General features: G+C 40.3%; 1 protein-coding gene across 1 annotated transcript; it reads left to right on the top strand.

Annotated features, from left to right (window-relative positions):
- The first annotated feature begins 728 nt into the window (after positions 1-728).
- On the top strand, positions 729-16,951 carry SQLE (squalene epoxidase). The gene is made up of 12 exons (XM_021542340.3): positions 729-803; positions 1,213-1,556; positions 3,552-3,804; positions 4,086-4,266; positions 6,911-7,007; positions 10,025-10,138; positions 10,952-11,123; positions 11,894-11,989; positions 12,565-12,707; positions 13,843-13,939; positions 14,346-14,433; positions 15,099-16,951. The coding sequence occupies exons 2-12, from the start codon at positions 1,263-1,265 to the stop codon at positions 15,289-15,291; spliced, it is 1,728 nt and encodes a 575-aa protein (XP_021398015.2). The 5' UTR covers positions 729-803; positions 1,213-1,262; the 3' UTR covers positions 15,292-16,951.
- Positions 16,952-20,135: the final 3,184 nt, after the last annotated feature.

Here is a 20,135-nt window from a genome sequence, read left to right as displayed (position 1 = left end):
TTGTTCAGCCCGGAGAGGACTCTGCGGAGCCCTTACAGCACTACCCAGTGTGTAAAGGGGCTGCAGCAGAGCCAGAGAGCGACTTTCACAAGGGCACGGAGTGACAGGACAAGGAGCAATGGCTTCAAACTGAAGGGGAGTAGATTCAAATCAGATACTAGTAAGGAATTCTTTACTGTGAGGGTGATGAGGCATTGAACAGGCTGCCCAGAGAAGCTCTGGATGCCTAATTCCTGAGAGTGTTCAAGGCTGGGCTGGATGAGGATTTGAGCAATCTGGGCTAGTGGAAGGTGTCGCTGTCCAGCCTTCCAATGCCGCTTCCAACCCAAACCCTTCCATGACTCGGATTTCTCCCATGGGCGGTGCTTTCACTCGTGCTACGCCGCGCGGCGCCCTCGGCCTCCAGCGCCCCTCAGCGGCGCCGCCCTCCCCCGTCACCACGGCAACCCGCCCCGCCCTTCGCGTCACATCGCCCGGCGGGCGCAAGCCCCGCCCCCCCTGCGCTCCCATTGGCCGGCGGCCATAGCGCCATCTCGGCATAGCGCCGCCGATTGGCCGGCGCCGCTGAGGCACGGGCGCGCGGTGCCCGCGGGGCGGCGGCGGCCGTTACTCATTAGCATGGCGGCGGGGCCGCCCCTCCCGCGGGCCGCCCTCGCCGTTCGCGCCTGCAGCCCCTGGGTCCCTCCCACAGCTCCATTCCTGCCGCGAGGCGCCGCCGGCCGCCGGGACCGGGTCAAGGAGGGAGGCAGTGGCACCGCATCTTCCCTCCGTGAGGCGGCTGCGGGGTGCCGCGGTGCGGACAGGTAGAGCAGAGCACAGCCGCACCCCCCTGGGCGTGCACCGTCCTACTCCCGCCCCGCGCCGGCGCCGCTGCCTCGTCCCGGCCGTGAGGGCTCCAGCAGCATCGCCGCCGCCAGCGGAGAGTCCCGGCACCGAGCGGGGCTGGGCACGGCGGAGGGGTGACCGGGGGCGGGGACACAGGACTCGCGTGTCCGGGAGGGGACTCTTGAGAAGACATTTTGTATATTGGTTTTTTTCCGGTTCGGAACCTCTGTCCAAGCTCTTGTGGCAGCCTGGTGAGGTGGGGCTTGTTCCTCTTCTGGGGCTCCTTATTTTTCCATTGGAATCTCCCCACCTTCCAGTGAAAAGGAAATCGTCCCTTTGCTGTAGATAGATTTTTTCATCTCTTCCGCAAAACCCTATTTTCAGCAGCATCCATCTGCGGCGAAGCTTTGGAGCAACAGCCGAGATCATTGACCCTCATGATGTGGACCTTTCTGGGTATCGCCTCCTTCATTTACGTGTATAAAAAGTGTGGAGACCTCATGACTTACGCTAATAAGGAGGTGCTGCTCTCCGTGCTGGTGTTTTTCTCGCTCGGCTTGGTGCTGTCGTACAGGTACCACTTCAGGGGGCCCAGGCAGCGGCACCAGCAGAAGCAGAAGTCGCAGCTGGGAGTGCTCTCTGATGTGCTCTCAGCTTTGCCTCTGGTTGGCTTCTTCTGGGCCAAGCCCGCCCCGGCGTCTCAACAACTTGAACAACCCAAATCCAGAAAGGTAAGTTGGATTCAGACGCGGCACGTGAGGTGAAAGGTCCTGCTTCTCTTCTCTCTGGCCACTGACCCTCTGCCCTGGTAAGGCAAAAGAGCTTTGTCTTTGTCTTTAGATGCTGGATGTTTGATGTGTCATATTTCGTGTTGGTTTTGGATGGCAAAAGAAAGAGTGAACCTTATTTTAGTAGACCGGGGCTTTCTAGCATTAAAGCAAATATGTTTTAAGAAAGATGAGTAAAAGGTTATCGTAGTAGCAGAAAAATATCTTAAGTTGTCAGTCTGTTGTAGAGCTGAAGAACTGGAGAATCTCTCCTGTGAGATGAGGCTGGGATTACAGAAGGCTGTATGTAAATACCTGAAGGGAGGGTGCAAAGAAGACTGTGACAAGGCTTTTTCCATCAGTGCCTGGTGACAGGATGAGAGGTGATGAGCACAGACTGAACCAGAGCTTCAGGAAGCACTCTTTACTGTCAGGGTGACTGAGTACTGTCACATTCCCAGAGAGGTGTAAGAGTCTCCATCCTTGGAGGTATCCAAAACAGACCGTCTGCTCTGACCCTGCTTGAATGGGGGCTTTGAACCTCATGATGTCCAGAAACCCTTTTCAACCTCTGCCATTTTGTAACTTTCTGATGAGCTTACTAATACTTACGGATAAAACACATTTGTTTATACAACTACAGATAGAGTTACTGGAAAATAACTGCTGGCCTATTGCTTGTACAATAGGTACAGGACCTGCTCAGATAGTCAGTCTGTTCCCTTGAGCCTGGCATGAGCCTTGCTGTGGAACAAGTGGAGAGCTGTAGCTTGTGCCTGGAGCTTAGCTGGAGTCCTGCCATCCGAGACTGTGAACTGGACATAGATATCCAGTACATCTGTGGTCAGCACTATTTGGCTACTTTACTGTGTGCTTCTGGAGCACTGACCCCTCACACAGAAGTACATGAAACTGGTTTTGGCTGCAAGTCAAAGGTTTTTGATTTTTATTTTGTTTTTTTTTTTTCTTTTCAAGCCTGCCTTTACCAATTTCTTGTGTTACCTGAATTGAGATAGTTAGTTTTGCACTCTCTTGCTGTATTGTAGATATAAACATGGTACTAGGCCACTAAAAATTCTAGTGTTTCACTGATACAGTTGTATTTTTACCAGTGTCAGCACTGCAGTGCTGAGGCATTTGTGAAAGACTGAATTGAACTCTCATCTAAGAGCTGGAGAAATGATTTGCAGCTTTGCACTGGAGTTGTCCTTAAAATTATTTTTCACTTTGAAGTGTATGTGATTAGGTGCTGTTAGGAAGGTTCTACAACAGAGCTGATTTAAGATACCAGTTTCTGTATTAACTGATGTCCAGTCCAATATATGTCAATTCTTAACAGCTTTAAATGTAGATGAATGGTGATTTTGCTTATACTTTTAGATGTCACATGAGTTTTCATTTCAGGACTACTTCTTAAAAGCATTTCCCAGGCAGCTACTTCTGCTGACACTTTTTCATTCTGAGTATTACCATAAGTTCCTGTTTAGCTAGTTAGGTAGGTTATCTTATAAAGGGTATATTTTCCAGAGAAATACATTTTCCAGTAGATCTAATACCTTTATAATTAAAAAGTGCTAAGGCCTCCATGCTGGAGTGGTTCACTGGCATGAAGGTATCAGTCTTACTTCATAGGACAAGAATATGGGACAGCCTTTTCTTACTTTCAATCTCTGGCACTTTTGTTTGTGGTTTGTCTTGGATCAGCAGGGCAGGTTTTAGCCAGGGTCTTGATTTGTAGCAGTGTTGGTTTTTCCTTTCTCTTCTTGTTGTGCTTTTGTTGCCTTGTAGAGTATAGCAGATTCAATTTTGGACAAAACTAAACTGCAAGATGCCTACCAACTACCAATGCACCCTCAGTACCCTGGCTCAGAGTAGAGCTGCTCCAAAGTCAGCCCTCTTGATAAGGTTATGGTATGTATCCATTGGCATGTGTAACTTTGTTGGCTTTGTTTTCTAAAGGGTAAAAGAGAAGTGAACTTCTCAGACGTATATCTGACAGACACCGCTCCAAATACAACATTGTCACCCCAATACGATCCAGAAATTATCATTGTGGGATCAGGTGTCCTTGGTTCTTCCTTGGCCACGGTGCTTTCAAGAGATGGAAGGAAGGTGACTGTGATAGAGAGGGATCTGAAAGAACCTGACAGGATAGTTGGAGAATTGCTGCAGCCTGGAGGATTTAATGCTCTTCGAGACTTGGGTCTTGAAGGTGGGTACATTTCAAAGTGTAAATAGATCTGTAACACAAGAGTTACTATACTCTGTAGTAAAAGCATGCCTACAGGACAAATTAAGAAAAGCATTATCTGCACTTAACATTTGAATTAAAATCGCTTGTGTATTTCGAGTTTGCTACTTTGAAAATATTCTTCTTTCAACATGTGTATTTTGATTAAGAAATTTGGACTCTATTTAAAGAAATGCCTTTAATAAATAATTAGGCTTTCTTAAAGACTTGTTTTAACCCATCTATTGGCTTTTATCTTGCAGATACAGTAGAAGGTATTGATTCACAAATAGTAAATGGCTACATAATTCATGATCTAGAGAGCAAGTTGGAGGTTGAGATTCCTTATCCAACATCTGAAGATGGACGTGTGGCCAGTGGAAGATCTTTTCATCATGGCCAGTTTATCATGGGTCTCCGAAGGGCAGCTATGGCGGAGCCCAAGTGAGTCATGTTGTGAGCAGCACACTTGGGATCCAGAGATTCAGAAGCATTGTTCCCATCATTTCCATGAAATTCCTTACCCACTTCCCAACACGGAGGACTATGATGAACAAAAGGGAGAGAAAGGAGCAGCTGTATTTACTCATTCTGCTCTCTGTAGCCAAGTTCATAAGTTACATACACATCATATATATATGTATCACACTTTGGGACAACTTACTCTTTAAGGGAGTATGGGCTTTAAATATTAGGCAAGATAATTATTTGCCCATCTCTGTGAGAGAACAATTCACAAGGGAAGGGTTGATTCTCTTCTGCTGATTGTAGGGTTTTGCATTTTACCAGAAATAGTGATCTCTTCTTGGAGAGCAGTGCACAGAATTTGTTTAGACAAGGCACAAGTGGCAAATCTGGCACTATTTGTTAGATCACAGAATGGTTTGGGTTAGAAGGAGATGACCTTTAAGGGTCAGGTAGTCCAACCCTCCTGCACTGGGCAGTAGCATGTAGCTTTTCCACTGATGTTATCAGTGATGATAGAAATCAAGCGTTTACATTTGTATGTTGTTTTGCTTTCTTTTTTGACAACAAGAAGTAAGCCAAAGTAACTAAAAAGGAGCATTAAACAGAAAGAGCTCTTTCCAGTTCCAGAATCTTGAAGACAATTTATTTTTATAATTAAAAGAAAAAATGGGTGTTTTCTCTTAACTCTTTTCTTTCGTCTCTAAAAGAGATGAGTAGTAAACATTTTTTTGCAATAGAATAGATTCTAGAGGCTGCTTTCTGTGTGGCATTTTTTTTGTATTGTCTTTTTCCTCCCCCTAAATTTTTTCCCCAAGAATATCATAATGCTATATGTCTCTTTACAAGGGAAATAAAGCATTACCATATTTTTTCCTAATATCTTTATTCTGAGCTGGAACATTGCTTTCTCCTTTCATATTTGTTATATCATACAAATTACTAAAAGTGGCACTAAAGATAGCAGCTCTGTAGTACAATTAAAACTAATGGTGTTAATTAACTGTGTTCACTAGCTCTGAAAGCTAAAGCCTTCTTGAGGCTCTAGGTTCAATGAAATTTGGGCATCTGAGTGCTCAGCTTTTGGGAAAAATTGCAGTAGCTGTACAGTCTTTGAAACAAAAACTTGCAAAAATCATGTTTGTGACTTGAATGAAATTCTTTCCCATATTCCACACGTTCTTGAATGTTTGTTTTGTGTATTCTTGCTTGCCACTTAATTTGTGGCATAGAAAATTGCATGTTTATGTGTAGTGAAAGATCAAGAACTCTTAATAGTGCCAGGAGATTTGGGGTTTTATTACAAAGCTTTTGAAGATATAGGGGATAACTATTACTGATTTGTATATCCTCTTTATAAGCACTAAGCAATATGAATGTATTTCAGATCAGTAAAGTAATTTTTCCAGCAGAAAGAGGTAGGGCATCATTGGTTTATAATAATAAAATAATTGTATGTAATTATAAACTCACTTATAGTGGATGAGAATGAGAAGAAAAAGTGAGCGCTTAGGTAACTGAACTGACAGCTATAAGAGAAACTTAGAGCTGATGGGATTTACAGGACTCTTGATTCCCTGGCATGCTGCTGCAATCCCTTGCTGTTGAGGTTTCTGTTGAGTGCTCACTCATAACCATTCATATTTTGATACAGCCAGCATGCCTCTTGCCTGTCAAATTAAGCCAGTCACAAGCTGCTCTGAAATGCCTGTACTGTATGGCAGGGAAAAAAAGACATTGAGATGCTTGTATTCCTTTTAAGAGGCTAAAATAGCAAGCTGTTGTATTCTTACATGCACCTTTAGCTCATTTCTTAAAGTTGTGGAATTCCATCTGGATATGGAATATTTGTGAAAGATTCAGTGTGTCCTGTTTTGAGCTGCTGAGTCTGAAGTGCTGTGATCAGGTCTAACAGCTCAGACCCAACAAAGAATATAAGTTTACAGAGATTTAATTTCTGAACTCAAAATAACTCTGGTTGGGAGGTAGAAGCAGGGGGTACTCCACTCAAACATAACTGTTAGCAGAACTTCAAAAGCATAACTATAAAGAAACCAGAACTCTATCCCAAATTCCTGAGGTGACAAGCTAGATATGTGTCCTAAGCAGGTTAGGTTAGTTTTGACTGCTCTGAGAATTAAGTGCCTGATCTAGTGTTCATATTAAGGGCTTAAGTGCTGCTGATTCTGCTCTTTAATTCTCCTCCGAGTTAGTCCTCACTGCACTGTTAGCAATTCCTAGCTTTTAGCAGGGATGACTCAGTCAGCTCCCTGATTTCTGACCATTATTAGGTGTGAAACAGCATCTCTCAGCATCTCTCACAGGGCTATGGGGCACAGCTGGGGACTCTACGAAGTGACAGGATGTTTATGATAAACAGTATGGTTTTTAAAATATTCAGTTATCAAATCAAAGGTTTTGATAAAAAGTGAAATTTATGACCAAGACTTTTTTGATATTTAATGCAGCTTCAGAAAGTGTTCAAGAACCCTTTTTTTGTGAAATATAAACAATGTTGGCAGAGACAACACTATTGAAAGTTTGATTTTCTATCTATATCTAGCACCTTGTAATGTTGGCATCATTAATCCTCTTCTGTTTTAACCCCTCTGTGTCATTTCAGTGCAAAATTCATCGAAGGGACAGTGTTACAGTTACTTGAGGAAGATGACTGTGTTGTGGGTGTTCAGTACAAGGACAAAGAGACTGGTGACACTAAAGTAAGAGCTTTCTGTTACAGTCTTTGTTAAACTGTTGAGAAAATTGAGGGTTGTTTTATATATATAATTTTTAAAAAGCTTATATTTCAGAGCACTGGTACAGAAAGAATGTAGTTATCAAGTAAGCAAAAGATTCAATAAAGGGAGATTATTTTCTAGTGCATACAGTCTGGGAATATGGGAATTCTTGTTATGACTTCTTATGAACCTTCTGCTTTCTCTGGAGAATACAGTTCATTATTTGTTTCATTATTCATATGTCTGGAGTTTAAAGTCTCTCAAAAGTTCCTGGTGAAAAGAACAATGTGCTAAGATTTGTGTTCCAGCTATGTGGTCTGCATGTCCATATACACTTCCACCATATAGTGAGGGACTGAAAATGAAAAAGTTACCTATTGATAGTGAAAGCTCTGTCATGTCATTTCTTGGATGACAGAAAGAGAAGTTTGGCATATTTTAATTCTAAACTGTTGGCTAAATGCTATGAAACTGCGTGAAGTTAGGAGAGACCAGTATGGGTAGAGCCCCTGTACTGAAGTTCTGGATATGCTGCCTATTCTCCGGGAAAACCAAATTTGTGATCTTCTTTGTGGACTTTGAAGTTCCTTTGTTGCATAAAGTTTTGTAGATGCACTCTGATGGGAAAGATGGGAATCTGCCTATGCCATGCTCCCCTCCATACTAGATGGGGAAAGTTCCTGAGTAGCTGGAAGATCCTGCTCTGATATCTAAGATCAGAGATCTCTGACATCTTTCCATCTCTAAGTCATTTAGAAATGGGTCTGGTGGCATAGAACTGTATAGGAGAGAGCCTTTTAAAAGTCCTTGCCAAAGCTGTAGGGGGACCAAGCTGGTTTTAGACTGTCCTCAGGTAAGTGCCATTTCAGCCCACTTAACAACTAAGTGCTGCAACAGAGCAGACAAGTAACAATATCCTTGACCCCTCTTGAGGTAGCTGGAGGAGGAGTGAGTGCCAAGTCGTGTTCCTTGGTCTGTCTTGCCAGACATGTAATATGAATGAAACTGTATTAGGAAATCCACTGTACGAGAATAAACCACTGAATCATGGGTATGGGAAAGACAGGGAGTTTGGAGAAGAGGAGGATTTTTTGCAGGGAGAGGGCTGTTTGTTGGGATTTGTTTCCCAAATTCAATTTGCTTTATCATCCAGAAACATGGAAGGGTGTTTTTCTTTTATTTTGTTTGAGGGGTAGAAGGGGAATGCGCATATTTTGAGTTCTGTTTTTAAGCTTCACACGCTTATGGATGTTATTGTTGTAATTTTAAGGGTGACTTATTTGAACGCTGAGTGACCAGTGTTCTAGCCTGCATCTTTCCTAAAAGTCTTGATGTTGTTCTAAAGGCCTTAAGTTTCTTGTCTGTATACTGGGGATAAACAAATTAATGTTTTGCTCTGAAAGCTGAAGTTCTGTGGCTGGAAAAAGCTGTTTCATTTGCTGGCTTAGATCTCCTTTGATTTTAGAAATCTAGTATATAAGGAATTTCCATTAAGCATTTCTATTTACTACGTTTCCCTATGTGTGAGTTTTTACAGCTAGGACGCTCTTAGCTGAATAAAAACCCCAAATTTAGCCTGCTTTTATAAGGAAAAGAGGCTGTGTTGTGTATATGTGTTTTTCTGTTCTTTCCATCTTACATTCTCCACCACATTATCTCAGAGATTTTTATTCTCCTAAATGAGGTCCAAATTAGCCAGTATGCTAAAGGTCAACTTATAAATTTTTTCAAAACTAGGCAACTGAATAGACTCAAGGTTAATTGTGTTGACTGTGGAAGAATTATAGCATGAATGTTCTACTCATTAGACAGCAGGAAACTGATATGGACAGGTGACTTTGGTCTAATAGCAGGAAAAATTAGAGTTTACAATCATCCAAACTAGGAATCCATAGGAAAGAGGTGAATCCATAGTAGAGGTAACTCTACTCAGGAGCTCACTTCTATAAGCACAGACACAGACATGTTTTACCTTACTCATATCTACTGTCATCTGATTTTATCCAATTTCCCTTCACACAGCAAAAGATGTTAAGGTTTGTTTGACCAACTGGAGTCAGACTTGAAGATCCTTGTGAGTCCCCCACAACTCAGAATATTCTATGATTTTATGAATTCACTCCAATATTGGTGGCAACTCCTCATAGAGGACCTCACTCACAGTGACACGCCCATACAATAGTAAAAGATTTCCTAGGAGTACTAATGAAACACAGTATGCTTTTTCTGCCTTACTTACAAACTGAAAGTTTAAAAGAATAAATACTTTTTACTGCTTATGCAAAGCACATGAAATCACTGAAAGCTAAGGCTAATGCTTGTTGTAAATCTATTGTCATTTGAAGTTCAATCACTGAACATATTGACACCGAGAAGGCTGTAGGTAAAAGGAAACACCTACCTTTACATGCTTCCTAATATAATAATGTTGTTACATGACCATAAAACGCATAAAAATATTTTTTAGTATTTGGAATTATTTGCTTATGTTTAAGAAGAATGTGTGTGTTAAACATTAAGAATTTGTACAGACCTTCAGGTTGAACCTGATTAGTTTACTCAGATTTGTATTTTGTCCATATATGTACTATTTGTTAGAGTTCCTAAGTAAATTCAGAACTGCTTGGAGTTCTCTGTGTGGTCTTTTAAAGAGCCTATGTGCTTACAGCTTATCAGTTTGTTATACTTTGATTTTGTTTTCTTCAGCTGCTTATACATATTTAATTTGAAATCCTTTTTTTTTTCTTCTGAAGAGCATTACAACCTGAAGGGAGCAAATACTCCTCTTTATTATATTTTTTAATCCCAAGTTCCCATAGCTATGTTTTCTAAAAAAGCTGGAGTATATTGTTAGATAATCTTGTGTAGCAAATAGATAAGTATGAATACAAGGAAGGCAAACCCCACAGTATTTCTTAATACATATGTTGAGCATTGCTTCTCATTGTTCTGAAACAAAATTGATGGCATCCTATCTTTATTTTTAATTTATGCTGCAGGAACTTCATGCTGCACTTACAGTTGTAGCTGATGGACTTTTCTCCAAATTCAGGAAAAACTTGGTGTCCAGCAAAGTTACTGTTTCATCCCATTTTGTTGGTTGCATTTTGAAGGTAATTTTAATGTATAATACTACATAAACCACTATGCTGTTGGTGAAGGTGGGGTACCTCATAACCTCTATAAACATATTTGCCTTCAGGACCTACAAACTTCAAGAGAGAAGGTAGTCTCCTGGTTTTGGACTGAGAATCTGGGTTGGTAGCTGGGTGGTTGGAGAATCCAGGTAGAAATCCTGTCTGGTTCTTTCACTCTGTGTTTGCTGCATTGCCTGATGCATTAACAGCAAAAATAATAAAGGGAGAATGAGCCGAAGCGAACAGAATTTTCACTAGAGTGGGAACACTGACTGGTAGGAACTCCAGTACTTTTTGGGTCTTCTAATCCAGCTAGCGCTGCCCAAGTTTGTCTACTTTTGGAATCTCCTTTAAGACCTTATTAGACAGGGCCCTGTGATTCTTCTTCAGCTGGTGTGTCCAAGTAATTATATTTATACTAGTGGATTTCTTTTCCTTTCACCACTTTCTTTATGAAAAGAAAACAAAGTTATCGTACTGAAAACTACTACATTGATTATGTTACAAGTTTTTAATGTCATATATTAAATCTTGGTGAGGCATTCAAATGAAATTGGTAAGTTAGTGATTCTAGTAAATATTAAAATTTATTGGCAAAAGAATTGTTGCTACACTGAAATTCAGAACTTCCTTTTTGAAAACACTTCTTCATTTAAGAGAATAATAACAAACTTAATATGATACAGGATTTTATTTTAAAATGTTTCAAAAAATTATTTTATATGTCTGATGTTTAATACCCTTTCATTAATCAGTCTCAATCTTTCTTCTCCTTCTTTCCTTTCTAAGGATGCATCACAGTTTAAAGCTAATTATGCTGAACTTGTTTTAGCTAAAACAAGTCCAGTGCTAATCTATAAGATTTCTTCAACTGAAACTCGGGTCCTTGTTGATATTCGAGGGGAAATGCCAAAAAATTTAAAAGAGTACATGATTGAGACCATTCATCCACAACTACCTGGTAAGTCTGGAAAGACTTCTAGAGAATTATTGCATTTAAATATGTCAGAAATAAAGGAGACACATTTCACTGAATTAATAAAACTGGGTGGCTTTTTCCGTGTGTGCGGTCACTGTTTCAGGAACCATTCACCCTTCTTTGGTTCCACACCACACAACACACAGATGTTTCTTCAGCTCACAGCTGTGAGGTCAGCAATTCAGAAGGATTATGTAAAACTCTGGGCTCCCCAGCACAAGAAGGACATTGACTTGTTGGAATGAGTCCAGAGAAGGCCACCAAGTTGACCAGAGGGATGGAAGGCTCCTCCTATGAGGAGAGGTTGAGAGATTTGGCTTTGTTCAGTCTGGAAAAGATAAGCTCTGGGGGACTTAATTATGGCCTTCCAGTATCTGAAGGGATCTACAGGATGGGGCAGAACTATTGACAAGGGCATCAGTGACTGGACAAGGGGGAATGAGTTAAATAGGGAGTAGGTTTAGATTAGATATTAGGGACAAATTACTTACTGTGAGGGTGGTGAGGCACTAAAACAGGTTGTGGCTGCCACATCCCTGGATGTGTTCAAGTCCAGGTTGGACGGGGCTCTGAGCAGTCTGGTCTAGGGGAAGTGTCTCTGCCCATGGCAAGGGGGTTGACTCTGCATGATCTTCAAGGTCCCATTCCAACCCACACCATTCTATGACTCTGATATCTCAAAGAGATTAAAATGGATTGTATACAAATTATCTTTGTCTAACTACTGTAACTAAAATATTTGGTTGTTGCAGATCATTTAAAGGAACCATTCTTAATAGCAGTTCAGAATGATCGTTTAAGGACTATGCCAGCCAGCTTCTTGCCTCCTTCAGCTGTAAACAAGAAAGGTGGGTATTAAGAAATAAAAGGAAGAAAAAAGGCATTATAAGCATCTTCTGAGGCGTAGGACTTTGTTGTCTTAGATGTGTATTTGTTGTTCAATACAACTGTCTCATAAATCTTCTATTAAAAAAATAGTATTTTGAAGTTGTATACCTTGGACAAAATTTAATAGGAATGTTTACATTGACACCAGATGTGAAGTCGGTGCCTGCTTTATTTCTAAGTTTAATTTACGCCATTGCTCAAGCTTATACAAGTATAGCCTAAGAAAAAAATAACAAAAAATTAAAGAAATTAACTTTAATAGTGTGTTCTTTAACACATGAACATGCATACACATAGGGAAAAAATAGTTTGATTATCTTAAAGCTTTTTAAGTCTTTTAAAAATAAAGTCTTTTAAAATAAAGACATACTTTGTGTTGTTGTTGGTTTTTTTTTTTTTAATTTTCTAGTTGTTATACATCTTATCTTCTGGTAGGAATGAATTCTTAGTAAGTTTGATGTTTTTAATAGAAGATTTGAATTTAAGATTCCATAATGGTTGTGCAGTATCCTATTGTTTTTTCTCTTCTACCTAGGTGTTCTTCTTTTAGGAGATGCCTATAATATAAGACATCCTCTAACTGGTGGAGGAATGAGTGTTATTTTAAATGATGTTAAAATATGGAGAAGTTTGCTCCAGGATATCCCAGACCTTTATGAAGATTCTGATGTTCTTAAGGTGATTGTTTATTTCAGACTTACTTTAGATAGCTTCCACTGCAATTCAGTGACACAACGCTAAGTTTTATGCAACTCAGTGACAGGTAAGTTATTGGTGAGGCATAGCAGTTTTCAAAGCTTTGGCTAGAATAATCAGATATCAGACATTCACCAGTGGAGCTGTAGTCTGTAACTGCTGTGCTGTGTGGTAAGAGTCAGTTTCAAAACTTAGCGCACTGTCAGTTTCAAAACTTAGCGCACTGACCTGCTGTGTTTTACTTAAGGAGATTGGTGTGCTGTGTCTAGTCAGGATACTTTGCTAGGATAACCTGATATTCCCATTTTAATAGGGTATTTTTAACCAGATTGATCCTAAATGTAGTGGATTTGAACCACTACACTTGTGTGAGTGGAACTTGGACAATAATGAGCTTGTGTACCCAGTCTTTCAAGAGACATCTGAGCTTCCACTGGCCTCTTGCTGTCTGCATTAATCTGGGTAGTAAGTTAGAGGGATCCTTCTTTCCTAGGATCTGCTCCATCAGTGTTCATGCAAGGTTTATTTTTTCAGTGATACTTAGTCCCAAAATTCTGATGAGTAGATAATAATATTTCTTATTTATTTGTTTACTGCTTTTAATGGGGCTAGGCATACTGTCTTGGCTAAATTACAGGTAGTATAATTGTAGACTACAAGCAGATGATCCAAAAAGTGTATTTGACAATTGAAAAGCATTTAGAGGAATCCTGAATGCCAGGACAGTTCAGGACTTACCTGACCACATGCAGATATTTTTATGGCAGCTAGTCACCTCAGACTTTGTAATTTCCTATTTATTACCAGTCAGTTGAGGGAACTAGCTGAGCATTATCCTTCAAGTTTCAGTTGTATCCCAAACACCCACTGCAGGATGAGAAACATGCTCTGGAGCTACCTTTTCCCCCCTATATTTACCTTAAGGCGAGTCTGCATAACTGGTTCAACAAGTTTATGAAATTCCTTAATGCCCTAGTTTAGAATCACTCCAGCATATCACTAAATCCCTTCTGCATGTCCATGAGCATGGCTCTTGTCACCTCACCTCTGTGGGAATCTTTTGAATGTTCCTTTGCATTTACTGACAGAAGTACCTCTTTTTCTTATTTTTTTCCAGGCAAAAAGAACATTTTACTGGTCAAGAAAAAAATCTCATTCTTTTGTAGTGAATGTTCTTGCCCAGGCACTTTATGAGCTTTTTGCTGCCACAGATGGTAAATATATCTTAATCTCTGATTAATTACAACTTGGTAAATAAATATGACTGGGAAGGGGATATCCGTGTGTGTATGTATATATGTATGTATATTGTTTTATATTAAAAATATATCAATCAGAGTTTTAATAAGTTTTCTTGTGTTCTCTGCCTAGTTTTTTAGACAGAGTTTTAGCAGTGTGAAGGCAAGTCTGGAGTAAGAAAAACTCCAAAGAAAACAGTTAATACAAAAATATGTAGATATTCTGTATAACTATCCTTTGTATAAATAAAAGCAGCTTGAAGTCCAGCTGAATTAAACAGAACTGCTACCAAAGTCCTGGATTTAATATCAGTATTGTGCATGCAGAAAAATGTTGCAGTGTGTGTTGATTACATTTGTTTTATTAATTTTAATTTCATAGATTCCTTGCATCAGCTAAAGAAAGCCTGTTTCCATTACTTCAGACTTGGAGGAGAATGTGTCGCAGGTCCTGTTGGATTGCTCTCAGTGTAAGTTCACTGTGCTGGCCGTGGTTATTGTGAGCCCCTGAGAGATCTGCTTTGCTCCCCATCAGGTGGATGTCCCACATGAACCTAGATTTCAAGATTATACTGAGGGTTGGAGCTTTATTAGAAACTGTGTTTTTAAGTGCCAACTCCTTTTTAGAGGGTGGAGATTTCCTACTTGACAAGCTGAGTGTGTTCTTGAGTGAGGCCTCTCATAAAAAGCTGTAAGGAACAGGGAAATCTCCAGCTGTGAAGGTGCTTCAATGACCCTTCAGAAACTTGTGAATGCATAGTAAACCCTACTACTCTGAACACAGGAGAATGTGTGCTTTTATATTTCTCTCCTTTTGGACTGAGAGCTAAAACTGAAAAACCTGTTTAAAATATTCCTCTGAAGGAAGACAAAGAGTAAGAGGTAGATAAAGAGAACTAGAAATGAGGGGAAAATAGCAGTGTACGTTGGCTGTGCTGTAGAAGAGAATGCAGAGTGTGGAGCAGCCAAAGAGAACCAAGTTTGTATTTTTCAGTTGAGTTGGGAGGAGCAGATCTACCTAAATCAGAAGGGGGTGTGTGATCTTGAGTGGAGATCTGAATCTGTAAAATGGAATTTTTTCAGTTCTTTCTGATTCTGCTTATTTACTAGTTTTATCTGTTTCTTTTTAATGCAGGTTATCTCCTAAACCAATGGTACTGATTGGCCACTTCTTTGCTGTGGCCTTGTATGCCGTTTATTTTTGCTTTAAGTCAGAGTCCTGGATCACCACACCTCGAGCAATTTTCAGTAGTGGAGCTATTCTTTACCGGAGCTGCTCTATAATATTTCCACTTATTTACTCTGAAATGAAGTATTTAGTCTATTAAAACCCAGAGTAAAATGACTGGAGGAAGAAAGCATGAAAATCACAATGCCTTCAAAATCTTTGGACATGTGCTATTTAATATTGTATTATGTTGTCCTCAAAATGCAATTTCCTTGATAGGGTTTTAACTTAATTTTGGTTTTGTGGTTATATATATATATAAATAATGTAAATATTCTTTTCTTTGCAATTTAAGTTCAAAAAGGAGTTAGCTGTTTACAAGGACCATAAGTAAGTGTTGACGTGGTAGATAATTGCCGGTTTTGACAGAATTTCTTTCCTTGCTTTATGCATTGCTGAGTGCACCACTAATATTAATAAACTGAGAAGTGAAAACTGTAAACCATATGCTGCTATTATCCTTCATGCTTTTTTCTGTTCAGTAGTCCCATAGACTCTATAACTGTGAAATATTGTAACATTCTTGATTTGGTTATTTCATTAGGATTTGCTTCTGTTCTGTTTCAGTTGTAGGCTAAGATACTGGTCTGTTGACACTTAAAAGGACACTGTAAAGGATATCAGATCTTGATGTGTCACTATACTTTAATTTCAGTTACTGTTGCAAGTGCCATGCTGCTCTTCTGAATTCCTTCTTTACACCAGAATTCATTTTAACAAGTAATAACCAAATCTTTGCTTTGTTGGCTACTGCAATGCACTCAGGTAGTGAAAGCACATGTTTTTGAAAATTTATTCCTATCTCATTTCCTTTTAAAACCTTGAAAGTTTGGGGTTGTTCTGCTTTGTGTGTGTGCAACTGAAGTTTAACACTGCCATGAACTGAAGCACAGCAACAAACTGTATCCACTCAAACAAATTAAGTCCTGGCTATTTCCAGTAGATAGTAATCTTTAATATTACTTCTGAAAATTTATGAAAAGCACCATGAAAGTGTCCTTTTAATACTTGGAGTGTGGTGGGATTATTTTTCCTGTAGGAATTACTGCATGCTACTTAAGAGTTCATGTCTATTCCTATTTGTCACTATTCCTCTCAATGTTACCAGTGTGATTTCCTTTGCTCTTGTGCATCTGCATTTTCTATACCTTTCTTCTGATTTGTTTGGGTATCACTGTATGGCTCTGCTCTCTTGGCTTGCCTGAACAATCACATGTGGGTACAGCCAGCAGTCTGAAGAGTAGTAATAGGTTTTTATTCTTCTGTACTTGTGAAAATGATTCTACCTTGAAAATGACAGAATGCATAAGCTGTGTATAAACATCCTTTCTATCTTGGACTGTGAAAAAAAATCTGTGGAGAGACTTTATTTAGTATTTTATTTGATGGGTATTTCAAATGAACTTTTCTTTTGCAGAAGCAAAAGTATGTATATTTTTCTAACCATGATCACTTTTGATACCCTCTTGAAATTACACTCATCATGAATATGTCTATGTTGAAACTTTAGGGTAAAGTACTAATATTTTCAAATATCATTATATATGGTAACTAAATTATGCCCCTTTAAGGGTACACAAAGTTTGCAGGATTTATACAAGTGTTTTCAAAATTTGTGACAATTTTGAAAATATTGATTAATTTTGCATTTTTTATTTTTTTATATTATTTGCAGTCAGTCTCTTTAAAATCATGGATAAAAAGTCCTGAGCCAAATACACATCCTCAGCTTACGTAAATAAAAAGTTATTATATCTGTATATTATTTTTGTTGTGTGTCTCTGGTTAAAGAGTTTTGTTAAATTTTAATTTATCTTCTTAAATTCACATATATATATATATAAGGAGTTTTTCCCTTTCTTGTCTTGAATTCAGTGCCTGATTAGATGTCTTGATCAGGGTTGCAATCATTTATTGGAAATTGCTGGGGGAGAGACAAATGTTTTGTGTGTGTATGAAGGATCAAAGTGTCTGCGTGCCTGGTCCTCAGGACAAGATGAAAGGCTTATTTTGAATTATCAAACAGAGTGGGATCATTGGGGCACAGAGCAGCACAGGATGGGGCTTCTGGCCGAGATTACTGATGAGATTTAGTATGTTGGCTGGGTGTCTACTCCAGCTGGTGGTGGCCCACTGGCTCTGCCCTCAGAGAAGAGTTGCAGGGCAGAATTTCAGGCTGTGTTCTATAGTCCCTGACTGCAGTTATTTTCTCATGGCTGCAGAGGGATGTTGGGTGGTGGAGGAGAAGCATGAGAAAAACAGTTCTTGAGTTAGCTGAGACTAAGAGGAGTAAAGCTGGCAGTGAGTGAATAATGTCCGTAGGTAAAACAGCCAAAAAGAATCTAACAGCACCTAGTGCTAAGCCTCAGCATGCAGCAGATGGTCCATAAGAATCCTGATTTTCCTTCTCTACATTCATATACCACAAATAAAGGAGCATGCAAGAAAGGTTTTGTTACAGGCATGATTCAGAATCTGAGAGGAGTAGAATGCAGGCATATTTGATGCAATTTGTGACTTGTCTTATCTATTTTCTAACTGTGAAGAGGTTAATTCAAAGGATTTCTACACTGCAACATTTAATGGCAATGATGTGCTGTTAGGTAAGTGTTGTGGGGACAAGGACATAAGAGTTGTGGGATGTGGTTATCCTTCTGTTCCAAGACTGGTGCAGCTGCAGGAGAGAGTCGAGGGAGGAAGAGAATAGCTACATAGTGGTGGGTTTGTAGATGTTCACATGCAGAACTATGAAAACTTGCTGGTAGTGGAAAGAGGAGGCAGTATCATGGAATCATACAATAGTTAACTTTGGAATAGACTACCAAGATCAAGTCCAAGCTTTGACTGAACACCACCATGTCAACTAAACCACAGCACTAAATGCCATGTCCAGTTGTTTCTTGAACAATTCCCGGGGTGGTGAGTCCACACTTGCCTGAGCAGCCCATTCCAGTGCATAACCACCCTTTCACTAAAGAAACTCTTCCTGATGTACATGAACTGCACCTGGCACAGCCCAAAGCCATTTCGTTTTGTCCTGTTGCTGATTGTCTGGGAGAGAAGATGGACCCTGACTTGGCTACCACCTCTTTCAGGCAGTTGTAGAGAGTGATAAAGTTGCTGTTGAGCCTCCTTTTCTCCAGGCTAAACAACCCCTGCTCCCTCAGCACCTCCTCACAATATTGGTGCTTCAGACCTTTCCCTCCTCCAGCACCTCGATGTCCTTCTTGTGGTGAGGGGTCTGAGACTGGACACAGCATTTGGCTGCGGCACTGCAGACGGGGTAGGTGGGAAAGGTGTGTGGAGCATGCTGCCTGTTCTGGCTTTCCATGTGTAAACAGTGACCTTTGCTACTTCAAAGGCTGCTCACATCCCCACCTATCTGTTGGTCTTTGCTGTAGTACTGTTGATGCTCATGGGTTGTTTTGTGTCAGTAGAGTGTTAATTTACTGTTGGGTCATAGTCCTTGTATATACTGTTCTCTGAAACCAGCTTGTGTATTCTGGACAAAAGTGAAATCCATTCAATCCAGAAAAAATATGGGCAGTTGATAAATTATTTATCCTGAAATTCTGGCTTGCTCAGCATGACACAGTACTACATGGAAAATAGAGTCAGCTGTTCCTAAACTGTTCCAAAGACTTACACCAGCTCCTATGCTGTGTGGAGTGAACAGAGGCGGGCTAAGTTTGCTGAGATGAAATTACTCAAGGTATTGACAATAAAAACTGACAGGGTATTTTAAATGGTAACTGAAATCCACTGTTAATATAAACAAAGTAACATAAATAGGACAAATAATCCTGATAGTAGAATAATTTGTTTTGGAAGGGATGTTTAAATCTCATCTCCAATGCCACTGCAATGAGTGAGGACATTTTCAACTAGATAAGGTTGCCCAGAGCCCTGTCAAGCCACATCCTGAAAGTTGGCAGGGTTGGCTGTCTACCCTCCATCTCTGTGGGCAACCTGTTCCAGAGTTTCAACACCCTCATTGCTATGTCACCTTCTTAAAGGGGTACCTCTTAGTTCCTTTGAGGTATTTCACTGGTGTTTCCCTGATTGCTTCTATTATCCCAGGTGTCCCTGGCTCAAAAGAGATTTACAGTGCTCTCCAATGGGTCAACACTTCTAGAGCCACTTGTCTGAGGGCCCTCACTAGTACTCTGTCCCTTAAACCTTGGTGCATCCTCCCACAGCTTGTCACAGGCATTATCCCTCTTCCCTGGCATGTCTAGTTTAAAGCTCTATCAATGAGCCCTGCTGGCTCCTGGGCAAAGAACCCCTTCTCCTTTTGAGAAAGGTGAATCTCATCTGATGGCAGCAAGTCTGGTGCCATGTAGCATATCCCATCATCAAAGAAACCAAAGTTCTGGCAGTGACACCAGCCACAGAGCCATGAATTAGACTGGGTCCATCTGTTTCTTTCTTCTTGTTTTTGCCAGCACCTGGAAGGATAGAGGAAAAAATAATGTGCTCCACATTCACTTACCAACCAAGCCAAGGTGCTAAAGTCTCTTTGGATGACCCTTGGATTGGGATGTTGTAGCTCCACTGCCACCCACAAGGAAGACCCGTAATGGGTAATGGAGTCTTTCAAGCTAGGAAATTTCCTGGAGTTGTCCTGAACCTGGACCTCAGGGAGGCATCAGATTTTCCGAAGAGGAGCATTTATCCAGCATATTAGAGCCTCTGTTGTCCTTAGAAAGAAACTACCTACAACTACAACCCATCTTTTCTTCCCCACAGCGGTGGTTGTCATGTCTTGTTTAGGCTTTTCTGACTCTGTCAACACCTCTGGTGTAGCTGCACCTTCATCCTCATCACATGCTGACTGGCATTCCACCTCCAGAGCCTCAAACATACTGTACAGGGGCACCTGAAAGAGTGAGGTGGACAGGGAGGGATTTCATCTACTCCCCAAGTAAGTACTTTACTTTTTAT

This window comes from Lonchura striata, chromosome 1, assembly GCF_046129695.1.
Source record: "Lonchura striata isolate bLonStr1 chromosome 1, bLonStr1.mat, whole genome shotgun sequence".
Lineage (NCBI taxonomy): Eukaryota > Metazoa > Chordata > Aves > Passeriformes > Estrildidae > Lonchura > Lonchura striata.
The sequence above is the reverse complement of the archived record's forward strand: the minus strand, read 5'-3'. Positions and strand labels throughout refer to the sequence as shown.